Here is a 13365-nt window from a genome sequence, read left to right as displayed (position 1 = left end):
GGAATGCCTGTGTTAGGTAGTCTCAGAATCATCAGGAACCACAAGTCAGGTGTTTTGGGGTATGATCTAGCAGATTCAATCAGACTAGCTTCATATGCAGCCTTTTTCAATTGAGAAAAAAGAAAAGGTGCCTCTGAGTTCTTAAACCTTGGTTGTGCAATTACTCTAGCAAGGTTAAGAGCAGGAGAGAGAGTATACTCTGATGTTCATCCCAGCCTAGGTCAGAGTCTGCTGACAGTGAGGAGTTCATTACACCAAAACAATATATTGTGCTGGTGTTACCACAGGCAGCTTTTCCTTCCCAGGATGGGCACACCAAGTGTAGCTTTTGGTCCAACAGACAGCTACTGTCACTTCATTATGACCACTCAGCACTAGATGGATGGCAGGATCACTGGGCAACTCTAATCAACATTTCTGGTTGAAAAACTTGATGCCTGGTGTTAGAAGCACAGCTTCCCTGACAATATAACACTAATGTGACATAATAAAGAATCTGGCCGTAATGTTCTATGAGAAATTAATACTTGGTCAAAACAGGTTACATTTAAGCTTACCATAACATAAGCATCTGGATCAAATCTGTTACACCATCATCTCAATAGACATCTTTCTGCTAATTTTTTATCAGCTTCCTTAACTAATTCTATTTAGGCTGGATGGTCTCTTAGAATGATACAAACCTACACTGACCACTGTAGGCAGTTACCACTGTAGTTACCATTTACTACTGACTCAGTTATTAAAAAGGACTCTTGGAGTTCAACCTTGAATCTGAAAGCCCTGTTTCATGTGTTAACAGACCTCTTTCAAATTATTAAAAAGAATAAGGTGCATTCCCTCCTATTTTTTTCATTCTTTTGGCCAAAGACAAGATTTTCAACTGTTTCTTCCCCTTTCACAAGTAACAACTCAAGAGGCAGTAAAAAATCATACTAGTAAGAGAAACATACTGTGCAGTGCTTGTGTAGCGAGGCTTTGTAGTTCTCACATGGTTAAGTAGGATTAAGTCTGCATCAACATTGTCAATGTCTTCAAAATCTACTGCACCAACACAGCCACTGTTTGGATAGAAAGGAAATCAAAGATATGTACATTATTCATAAGACAGCTGGTGGAGGCTACTGAACCATATACTACATGCTCCATTTTAAAAATTATTTATTAAAATGGTCCTCAAGAAAACAACATGCACTGTGTGTTTGGCATGTACCAAGATGAAATCAATCATCTGCTGAACTTGCAGCACAGAAAAAATCACAGCCCTAGTACATAGATGCAGAAAGGAGCCCTAGGAAGAATGGAAAAAAGATATGTGTCGTCTCTTGCCCTTCTGGCTATGCCCATAATCAGGTTGGGATGTTTTTCCAAACAGGACATAATGGATCCTGATTTCTAGTTTACAGATAAAAGGCTGGAGTCACACACATGAAGAGGAGACTCAGCACACACTCTTCCTTGGCACCAGAAACAAATTTAAGATTAGATAACTTAGGCCAGCTGTAACTCTTGCATCAGAAAATGAGAGATGGAATTGCTTAGGTTTAATAAAAAAATGCAGAAAGTAGAAACAAACCAGGGACATTGTACTTACGTATACAAAGGGATATGACCAGTCTGACAGCTTTGGCTTACACTGTTAAAGACAGAACAGATCAATCAAATTTTTTTCACCAGACAGAATATTCTGATAGAATATTTATGAGGTCTCAAAAGAGAGGTGGTGACAAGTCAAAGTTTTGCTCGTGGAATGATGCAGTGCTCATTTGAATTTGGTAAAAGACTGTGGTAAATTATTAGACTGCCATAAATGCTAAATGGACCTATCTTTCCCACGGTATGCTTGACTGTGCCCAGTAGCACACCTGTCCATAGAGTTTGCCCAAGCAAACCTGTTGGCTCATGGCCTGGGAAGGAGGCACATCTAGCTTTCCTATCTTGCTTTGACCGAGCTTTCCTTCCCCATCACTACCTGGCTCTTAGATCTGAGCCCTCCTGTCACCCTTTATTGGGCCCATCTAAAATGCTCCATTCTGAGATTGGTTTGGATTCTACAGGCAGCAGATAAAATCTTGAGTTTGTACATGTGTATGATTACCACAGTGTTGTCATAAATGCCAGGTCTCAATGAAAACATCAGCTCTTTGGAGTCACGTCAATAATCTACTTCACACGTATCTTTTCTGCTTCCAAATTTAGCCTTCTGCAATAATTAACTGCACACAGACTTCAGGAATGAAGTATCCAGAGGACCCTAATATTCACATTAAAAATGAAACTTACAAATTAATAGGTCTCTTTGGAGAGGTAAATGATCTTCTTTGAAATCTGTCCCAGAAGCCTCCGACAAGCTAAAATGACAACCAGATGCTTCTTGTAAGGGAACATCACCAAATTAATTTGACTTAATAGATTTTCATGCAGCAATCAGAATCAATTGCAGGACTAACTTTCAGTTTAGTAAAAATAATAATTATTACAGTTAATAATCACAACTAACTTAACATGAGATTTGTTATGCTACATCATCATTCCTAGCAACCAATTTTTCATCAACATCCTTACCCTCTCTTTTGGTACTGTACATGTGTAACTTCTTCTATACCAATTTACAGGGAGGGGAGGTAAAAAATATTAAATTATTTGAAGTGATTACTGGAGTGTGCTGATGGCTTTAGATGCTCGTTTGGGACTGGTTACATTTGAAAATATTGCTGTGGGTTTATGCATATGAGCCCCACAAAATTTAGGCTACATTTCTTTCACAAAACCTAAAAAAAGTTGGCAAGAAATTGTTCACTGACTTGGCTTATTTCAGGTTCAAGATTGTATCTCTTTTTTGTGAAACACTGGGAAACAGGATCAGCCAACTCTTCCACTGTTGATTCTGGAGGCTGGATTTTAGAAGGTAATATATCATCCCAAGGAACGTCTTCATAAGCTCTAGATCAGCAATAAAAAAGAAGACAAAAAATTCCTGTATAATCATTAGTGAATTACATCAGTAGCTAGATAGTAAGGAATTATGTGACAAAAAAGGATGTAGAAAATAACAAAGGTGTATATTTATAGTTTAAAGAAAAACAAAAAGCCTGGAATTATATGTTTCTTCTTGAGGAACAACTAGTTATGGTACAATTTCACAGGCTTACCTTCTTTAAAACTTTCTCACTAACTGAAAGAGATAGCTTATCTACCAATAAGCTTACAGCAATTATGGGTTTTCTTTTGTCTAAATTTGAATAATCAGTTAAGTGTGACGAGACATGGAGATCAGACACCAGTCATATCATGCCTGTGACAGGCATTGAAGACAGATGTACAGGATGCTCTTTTGGAAACTCTGGTTTCTCTTCACTGCCTATAGAGGAAGTGGAGATGAAAGGCACAGACTGGATGCAAGTTTTTAGATAACTAAAGTTCACTAGATGAATCCTATGCTAAATGCTGTTAAAATTTAAGAATTACCATGAGCTAGAACAATGCTTTGTAGTCTTATATGTCCTGCTCCCTTAAAGCACATAGTAGAAAAAGATGAAGAAATGAAGCAAAGTACAAGCAAAAACTGTTTTTAAAAGCAACTGTGTCTCACTTTTGAGTACTTGACTTGTAGAAAGAGTTCCTTGCCTTTTCTTCTCTCTGTCTTGTAGAAGGGTCACTTGATTCCTAAAAGAAATAAAACACATAGCAGACAGCACTGCTACCAGCGTATACAATACTATGATTGCTTGTTTAAAGAGCAAACAGTACGTATATGCACTTTCCCAGTTTGGTATCCTCTTTTGCATCAGAGTGTGAAACATGCCATTTCTCATACTTCACCAGCCAGCATTGGAGATCAAGAATGGATCTACTTCTGAGGAGTTTTACTCAGAGAGGAAAATTTAATATACTGAATATATGTTTAAAAACTAACAATATCCCTGCCTCTCTTACTCCTCAGGAATGTAGCTTTCCATTTGTTCTATTTTTTATAAAATGGCATAGCAAACACATTTTGCAGTCCCACAAATATGCTTGATGTGTTTGTATGATATTCATTGCTACAAATTGTGTCCCTCAGAGTTCAATTCTAGGGTCAGCTCTATTCAATGTATCTACCAACAATCTGGATGCAGGACTTCAGTGCACCATCAGGAGGTTTGCTGCTGATACCAAAATGGGAGGTGCTGTTGACTTTTGTGAGGGACAAGAGGCCTTGGAGACGGATCTAGAGAGATTGGAGCATTGGGCTATGAATAACAGGATGATATTTAAAAAGCTGAAATGCTGGATTCTGCACCTGGGATGGAGTAATGCTGGGCACAAGTATAATTTGAGAGTGTAGTGGCTGAGAGCAGTCCTGCAGAAAGGGATCTGGGGGTGCTGGGTGACAGCAGGCTCATTATGAGTCTAGCAGTGTGTCCTGGCAGTCACAACGGCAAATAACATCCTGGAGTACATCACACACAGCAAGACCAGCTGGTTAAAAGAGGGGATTATCCCAGTGTATTCAGCATTGGTTGGGCCTCATCTTGAGTGCTGTGTGCAGTTCTGGACCGCACAATTTAAGAAGGATGTGAAGGTCCTCAAATGCACGCGGAGGAGGGCAACAAAGCTAGTAAAAGGGCTGGGAGGAGCTATGGGCTATGAGGAGCAGCTAAGGACTCTGGATTTGCCTAGTTTGGAGAAAAGGATGCTGAGGGGCTACATCATTGCTCTCCACAACTTTCTGAGGGGTGACCTCCGCTTCTTGGGATCCAGTAATAGGATGCGTGGGAAGGGATCAGAGTTGTGCCAGGGGAGATTTACACTGGACATTACAAAGCATTTATTTACCAGGAGGGTGGTCAAACACAGGAGTAGGCTTCCCAGAGAGGTTGTTGATGTCTGTGTTTAAGAGGCATTTGGACAATGTCCTTAACAACGTGCTTTAATTTGGTAAGCCCTGAATTGGTGTCCTGGTTTGAGCCAGGATGAAGCCAACTTTCTTTTTACTGATTTTTTTCTTCTTCTGTGAACTCTCTTTTAAGCAGCACACAAGTTTTCCAACTAGTGGACTGATGACGTTTGATGTTTATAGATACTGCCGAGAGACGAAGGACACTTTGCTCTTGTTGAATCTACTGCTTTGGATACTGCAGGGAGCAGAAGACTTGCATCTATAACCCTTCTACAGGGAGGAGGGGGCTAGACAGACAGCAAAGATGGCAAACCAAAGTACTCCATTCCTTATATCTACATAGCTCTCGGTAGAAATTCAGAGATCATGGATATCAAGCCCTTCTTCTTCTCCCTTCTCTTCCATTCATGGCTGAAATCCAGGGAGGACTCCATCTACTTGTCTCCTTTGATCCCTAGGCCTGTGCATTCCTGAACCTCATCACTCTCCCCTCAGCTTCTGTCTGCTCTGCCACTCTCTCTGGCAGCTTTTGGAACTGCTCACAGCTCAGGAGATGCCGGGGGAGTAGCTGGGGTTGGGGGGAGGCAACAGGGATTTGCACATTCCTGAACATACTTGTAGATAATTGTATATATTTTCTTCTATGATTAGTATTTAATTAAAGCTGTCTAGTTTCATTTTCAATCCAGAAAGTCTCTTTACTCTCTCTTTTCCCTACCTGGCTGGGAGCGGAAGGGGATTGAGAGCATTGTTGTCTCTGGTTCAATTGTTGATCCTGAGTCAAACCATGACAATTGGTTAGGCAGTTGAACTAGATGATTGTTGTAGGTCCCTTCCAACTGAAACAGTCTATTCTATTGTGCTGTTTTCTATTCTATTCTATTCTATTCTATTCTATTCTATTCTATTCTATTCTATTCTATTCTATTCTATTCTAACTAATTATGTGCAACACTTTAAGGACTATGACTAGTTTCATCAGCGTAGAAGGATGAAGAATGCTATTTTCAGAATGGGAATGACTTAATTAGACTAGTGTTATGGAATCGTTGACGTGTTTTGATTTGCTTACTTGTTTGTGATTTGCACCAAATAAGACAGTGCCTAAGCAGAAAATTCATTAGTATTTATATAAAGTATGAGATTTTGGTATCTTTTTTATGTTCTGGTATTTTTGCTCTGTCTCCAGTTACACATAACTGACTTTGGTAGTACCTGTCTCACATTATAGTCTAAATGTCTTAACGAGAGTTACACTACAAAAAGGGAAAATTATCAGAATGATGGACACCATGAAAATCTGGCCATGGTAACATACAGCTACCTGAAATCTAGGTCTTAGCTCAATATAATTAAATGGAGAAATTAAAAAGTCCAGTTACACTGAACTACTGCAATCACTGCCATAGGTAGATAAAATGGAAATCAGACTAGAAACAAAGTAATTTAATATGCTTCCTGTCATTCCAAGAAGAGCATGAGACACTTACCTTGAGACTGGGTTCCAAACAAAATGTAAAAATATGGCTTCGGTCAGGTAGAGTGGGAGCAGCTTTCATTGGAGTTCTCCAACCTGAAAGATAAATCTCCATTTGTGTCAATAAAATTGCAGAAAACGGTGTTGTTATAAATGGGATGAAGAAAACTTATGGCTTCCCATAAAAATGGATGCACCAATGTTCAGTTACACTCTGAATTAAAAAGTTCCACAAAAATACATTAAATTACATGGAAGATGAAAGTAAGTGATAATACCTCAACATACATTGCTATGGTTTGGCCTACTCCACATATAGTACTAACTATATGAAGGAAAGTATCCAAGTTAGCAAACATAATAATTAAAGTTTGTTAATGCAGCCTGACCTAGTAACTGCATTTCTACAGTTACATAATCTTTGCCAGCCCTAAAAGCAATAAATAAGCTGTTCCTTGACCAGGAGGTGACAGATTTCCTAAAGACAGTTCTCTCTCTTCTTCATCCTCCCAACTTCATATTCCAATAATTTGAGCTCTCCCTGATGAGAGGCTCTCCCCCTGAGAGGCCATTCCCTGCAGTTACTGTAGAGTCACATATGTACTCATTGCTGAGCCAGTACACACATGCTGATAACTAGGGAAGCTACTGCCAAATAGAAAGATGTTATGAGTTTCAGCTCCCTCAAGAAGAACACCCATTTATGTCTTTCCTCTCCACAGACTTCAACTTCCAGAAATCTTTCAGGGATGCAATTGTTTTTCGGATGCCTGTATCTCCATCAAATTTGGCAGAAATTGGCCAGTGGGGTTAAAAAGCATTAGAGGAGAATCAACAGATAAACAAAACAAAAAAAATCACAACATACAAAGAAACAACTTGTATCTTTCAGGAATCAGGATAAACCTCACAAAATAATCCTATAAATAAGATATGTATGAGAACACCATTCAAACTGCTGTGCTATTAACTACTATGCTGCTTTTGGTGACTTTGGGAAAGGTGTATCTGTAAAATGTACTTCATTATACCATACTAAAAGAGGTAGACAGACACAGTCATCACACCACTCTCTCTATGAACACGAGAAACTGACAGTTTCAGTTTATCACTTAAGCTAATCTCCTAAACGGACAAAGCAGGATTCAGTGATGGATAATGAATTTGGGGAACTTGTGGTTCGGAGGAGTCAGAAACTGAAGATGCACTCATACATATTTCTCAGCTGTTTCCCAGAAGTCATGAAAGCCAGAATATCTTTTTGGTTTAATTTTAAAGGAAAAAGTGGGATTTTTATGTCATCATATAAAGACATATGCAGATAGTTTCCACAAAACCAGCAGTCTTGCAAGCTTCACTGCACCTCACTACCATTCAAAAAGTCTGCACTGTTTTTGACCTTGTATATTTTTAAATTAGTAGGGGTATTAGCTTTAATGGGCCCAGTAAGAGATAGTAACACCAACTGGATGGGCATATGGATAACTCTTCCTGATTATTTTGCTTAGGTCTTTGGTTAATTATTCTACGTCTCTTTATATATGATAAATACATATAACCTGTTAATACTACTCTCTCTTCTATTCCTTTCAAAGAAAAGGCTAGAAATCACCCTCCGAAAACTAATTATAAATAAGCATAAAAACCATCAGTTTCTATTGGGAAAATATGCTCAGCAAAAGAAGCTACAGAGATAGAACAAATTTGTTGAACACATAAAGCATCACTTTGCTATAGGGCAAGTGAAAAAAAAGGACAGTGAAATACGTAACTGTAGGGACCATAAATAATCAAATCCTTAGTGAAACCACAGCTGTTTATTCGATGGCACTCAGCCCTCAAGAGTTTATTCTGAGTTTTTATGCATTATTTCCAGGTGAACTACTAGCTTATTAGGCACTGTGCCATTATATATTTCATTGTGTTATGGGTAATTATTTAACAGCACAGATATTCTTGCCCCTACTGTAGGCCATTTTGCATTTTTAGTTGACTTTGTTTATATGCTACAATAGTTATGAGCTATGCATGTTATTTACGAGTGTCCTTGAATAGCTAATTTATGGTTTTCAAGCTGCATAATGTTTTCGCTCTTTGCTTTACAAGCTGTTGCCTCTGACTAACCTTTCTTCTTTCTCTTTCTGCACACAGGTAAATGGTTTTATCTCACTAAGTACCTATGTTACAAACTGGGGCTGCACCAGCATTGCATACAGCAATTTTCTATCATTATTTGAAAGGTAGGAGAGAGTGGAATCCTACTTTGATATGCTTCACACTCAATGTGCTGCTTCATTCTGGATTGTTCCTGGTTGATTACTTCTCCAGAGTAATCATTACTCAGGAGAAAATGCTTCTTGCTTCAGGAGAGGAAGCACTGGGAAGGGAACTCTTCCTATACAAAGGACATCGGAAAATGAGTATAATGCAACCAGAATTATTTCAACTTGCTTTGCTCAGTAGGTGCAAAAGACTGCTGGGGAAGTTCAGAGTAACACTGTTGACTCCCAAAGCCATAGTGCTACACCTTCTTACAAGAGAGAACCTCAAGTCTATTGCAGATGTTTTATATACCTCAGCTCATCCATCTCAAAGGCTGTTTCTCTTGTGTATTTTTATGTTCATCCCTGGGACAGTAGAGAGTGTGACTGTAGAATTCGATTGCAAAATGCCTGACTGATCTCTTTCAGTACATCTTCTCCTAACAGCTTAGCTGTGGAATGTCTCATGACTGCTATCTAGAGGGATTAGCAACTTTCATCACACCATGTGCCTGGCGGCTGGTAGCTTTCTAAATCATATACCTGAAATCTTGAATTGGTTTATGCAGTCTCATTAAAAATAGTAGCTAAAAACTCAACTACTTTTTATATATATATTTACATATTTGTGGTTAATACCTCAGCATCACAGGAAAACTTGTAAATGAATATTATGTTTGGAAGAACACTTGCACAGCTTTCCTTAAGAAATTCATGCGGGACTGTATCTGTTCCAAGATTTGTCCCTGAGTGAAGTTTGACTTTTTCTGACAGCTTCAGTGGAATCAGTATTTCACTCTAATAGTGAGCTTTACCCAATGAAAAATCACCAGAAAGCCATCAGTTTCTATCTGCTTTCTGGAACTTCTCTCCATTTCACTCCACTTTCTTGACTGTAACCCAGGTTATAGACTGAAAAATCAGATTTTGTCTGTATGCATCTCAGCTGTGTCTATCTGCCAGAGTATCTCTGTCTCTTTGCTTTTCTCTACACTGAAAAATTAATGGTTAGATAGAATTGCATTTTTCAAATCTTCTTTCCCCTTCCCTTTTACAGAGACTTGCAGAAAAAAACAGCTGATCAGTTTTGATTGGTGTCTGATGCCTAATTTCATATGTAAACTGAGAACACAGTAACTAGAGAAATATGAGTGAAAATTGTATGGGGTGAGCAAGAAAATAAAGGAAAATTATGGAGTCTATTTTTTATCCCTTGTGGTTTCTTGGGTTTTATTATGTGACTGTAGCAAGCTTAAAGTGATTTAAGATGCAAAGTTTGAAGACAGAAACAAGGAACCAAAACCACTGCCTGAATTTATAGCACCTGGAGACTTTATGGTGACAATAACACAGATAAAAGTAGAGCTAAATGTGGAGTGAGATGGAACGAGCAGCTTCTTTACATTTCTTTATCATGTTCTAAGAAACGCCTTTCCTTACCCATAAGCAAGTTGCCCGAGTTCTCATAATTTTTTTTTCTACCTGTAATGAGCACTTCTCTACAAAAACAATTTGAATTGGCTTAATCTTTTCAAAAATTCAAGCATATTCCTTATTGCTAATTAAGTTTGCCCTTAGAAGGCCTGGGTAGGTATTTCTGCTTTCCAAAATGTCAAACAGAAAACTCTGAATATTAACCATCAATCCAATTTTGCTTCATGTTAAAGACTGAATTTCCACTTTGATGCTACAATTAATAGAAAGTGATCAGACTCAACTTTATGTGTAACACCTTTATATAAAAGAAGAGGGTTATACGTACTTTGATCAACATGGGATGGCAGTGCTAAAGAACTTCTGTTCTTCAAGCAACTAGACACTGGACTGGGTCTTTAAATGTGCCACACTGTAGCTTGTTAGGAAATAGTCTGTTCTAATATTCAGGCCAAATATATTTTAAGATGTTGCTCTTTTAGAACATCGGGAGACGGAGTGAATAAACTGATTGTATTTATTTGTTAAGTATCACCAATTTCTTTGTTGATTAAGAAATAAAAAACAATAGTTTGCTTTACCTCTGAGTTCTGCCTTGACAGAAGCAGCTGGTACACTCCTGGAGTTCCACCTTCTGTTCTGGCTGGTTTCCTGCAGGAGGATCATATGCCTCTTGTGAGCAGTCGGGCCTCTCTGTCCTGTGATGGGGATCCGCTGGTGAGGCTTCACATCACTGTAGTCCACCAGGGATTCAATAACTCTTCCAACATTAGGCTTCAGGTCAGCATCTGCTCCTGGACTCACAAAACCTGAGCAGGGATCCACTAAAGGCACATCAATTCGGTGAGGGAATAGAGGGCAATTTGGCCATCCTGGAATTGGGAATTGATTGAAATGAAAGTGAGAATTACTGCTTTTCTTTGCTTTGCTTGGAAACCCACATCTGTTCTGAGGACCTCTTCTATCTGACACACACGTATTCTTTAATGGACTTTGATTCTGTTGGTGATCCATCCTGTGAACTGGTTCAGCTGACAAGGTGGACTTTTTCAAGGCACTTGCCCGTGCTTCAGCTCCACGGGAAACCACAGTCGTTCTCTTCTATTGTTTCTATGTGACAGTAAATTCAGAAGATTCCACTTGCTCCTGCTTCTCCAAGTTTCTGAAATCCTAGCCAACAAACCACAGTAAAAACAGAGGGCAGAAGATCCGTACATAGAAACCATAAAGAGCAAGACAGTAGTTGAAGCAGTGAATTTTTTTCCTGAAAAGAGATCTATCTAGTCTGGTACAGAAAGAACACAGCCATGGAATGAGCAGAGGTTTTGTGTTCCTTGGTAACGATGGAAACAACCTCACAATGAAACATCTCCTGGCGTGAAATAGGGTTCATGCCATAACACAGTAACCTAGTCATTCCAGTGGGCACACATAACAACTTGAAATGGCATTAACAGTTCTTATTTATCCAGCCGAGGCAAAATTAAGAAGTCTTCAGTCTTGCTAAGGATTGTAGAGTGTTTCATTGAAGTATTTTTAAATAAGCTGTTGGTATCATAAATATGAATTAAATAGAAACATAGATTTAACACCAAGAAAAATTATCAAACACAACTGCAGCTATGTGCAAATACATAAAATTAATAATTATTACTTGGAATGAATAAAGCACATTGACATTGTATTTTTCCATGCAGCTTAATTTCCTCCAGAGTTTTGCCATTTGTTCTATCAGGTTGGCAAGTCCATTAATGTAGCAGGTCAGAACATGCAGCATTCATTTCCAAATCCCAAGCTCAATGGTCTTCATTTAGCAATCTAAACAAAAGCAGTCTGATTTATAGAGGTCCTCTTTGCATGAATTCAATGTCATCTGCAAATATCTGGTACTGCAGAACAATTAAACTATGCTTATTTGGACACAATTAACATTATGGGGCATTTACTTTGTGGTCTTGTCAGGAAAAATGAGGGCACAGTGTCTGATAATTCTCTCACATTAGGGTCACACAGATGTTAACTTCCTTGAATTCCTAACTTGCTCTTTATTAACATGAAATCAGAAATGGGTCTAACATCTATTAGGGTACAGCTTTATAGTAAGAAAAAGTTGTGTTCCATGATGCAGAATCATGTTGATTTTTCTTTGGAGTAGTTTGCTGATGGAGCAGAATATAATAAATAAAGCTTCCTTCTTTATTAAGACATTTTTCATCTATAGGTCGAAAGAACTAAGAGAGCTAAAAAGTGAATAATGAGAATACTATATATGCAGTACCAGCACTGTAAGGCTAACCCAACAGTATGCAAACACAGACTCCTTTGTCTGAAACACCTCCTATCCACTTTCTACCGCACATTCACGTTTATGAAAAGATGCTTTCAAATTTGACTTATGCCTGTTACAAGCCTTTAAAATGTCCTACTGCTGTCTTTATTTACCGACAGTAATCTCCTTATCAAATATATTCAGTTTTACATTAGAAATAATACAGAGTGTTGCAGACTGACGTTTCTTGCAATTCAAGCTTCATCTTCGATTTCATTGACAGAGATTCTGTCCAGATTATTCTGGGAAGTAGATTTACCATGGAAGGCTGAATTATTTATATCAATTTTCAGAAGTGATCCCATGCTTTACTTAAGGAGGAACACTGATAACCTGGTGATACAGCTAAGCAAGTACTCTTTACTAGATGTCTGCCTTTTACTTTACTTAAGGAGTCCTGTGGAACCTTTTTGATTCTTTGATGTAAACAGCTATTTTTCTTCCCTGGCACAGTAACATACCAGATTTTCCAAAACAGTTACATTTTCTTGCCAGACTTCATTTGCTTCCCAAATCTGTAATTTTCTTCTCCTCCATTCCTTCAAAAAAAAATGGTTTCTCTAACCTACTTCAACTTAAATACTCTTACGCCACAGAGACATGCACAGGCCTTGTGATTCCAGACACCTTCTTAACTGCCTTTCTGTACCAAGGCATTAAGAGCTGAGCAGCACAGCTCACTGACTAGACGAGAGCAGTTGTTTGCTTTTGCAATGGAAACTTCTTTGCTCTCTTTTTTTCTGGACCTTCGCACCACCGCAGGCCTCCCCGTTTCAGAGGAGCTGCCCCTGAGGCGGAGGCCCGGGCGTGCCGGTACGTTCCTGGATTGGGATGAAATACGTATGACCGGGCAGCTGGGCCACCGAGGCCGCGGCAGATGTTTCCCTGGCGTTTGAGGATGTGAAAGCCTCCCCCTCCTCCCCTCTTTCGCCAGCGAGGCAAGCGCAGAGCCCGCCTCTGCGGCTGGGAAAGCCCCGGGGCA

The 13365-nt window shown here is 38.9% G+C and overlaps 1 protein-coding gene across 1 annotated transcript in view; it reads right to left on the bottom strand.

The window, feature by feature from the left end:
- LOC104398282 (chromosome unknown open reading frame, human C7orf72) overlaps positions 1-12588 on the bottom strand; it is a 27562-nt gene extending 14974 nt beyond the window's left edge. The window contains 8 exon segments of the mRNA XM_010008367.1: positions 954-1061; positions 1595-1636; positions 2284-2351; positions 2805-2943; positions 3593-3666; positions 6373-6455; positions 10636-11155; positions 12562-12588. Coding sequence (XP_010006669.1) covers positions 954-1061; positions 1595-1636; positions 2284-2351; positions 2805-2943; positions 3593-3666; positions 6373-6455; positions 10636-11155; positions 12562-12588 — 1061 coding nt within the window.
- Between the last annotated feature and the right edge of the window lie 777 nt (positions 12589-13365).

This window comes from Chaetura pelagica, unplaced genomic scaffold (genome assembly GCF_000747805.2).
Source record: "Chaetura pelagica isolate M959 unplaced genomic scaffold, ChaPel_1.0 scaffold71, whole genome shotgun sequence".
Lineage (NCBI taxonomy): Eukaryota > Metazoa > Chordata > Aves > Apodiformes > Apodidae > Chaetura > Chaetura pelagica.
Note: the sequence above shows the minus strand (reverse complement) of the source record. Positions and strands in the feature narration are given on the sequence as shown.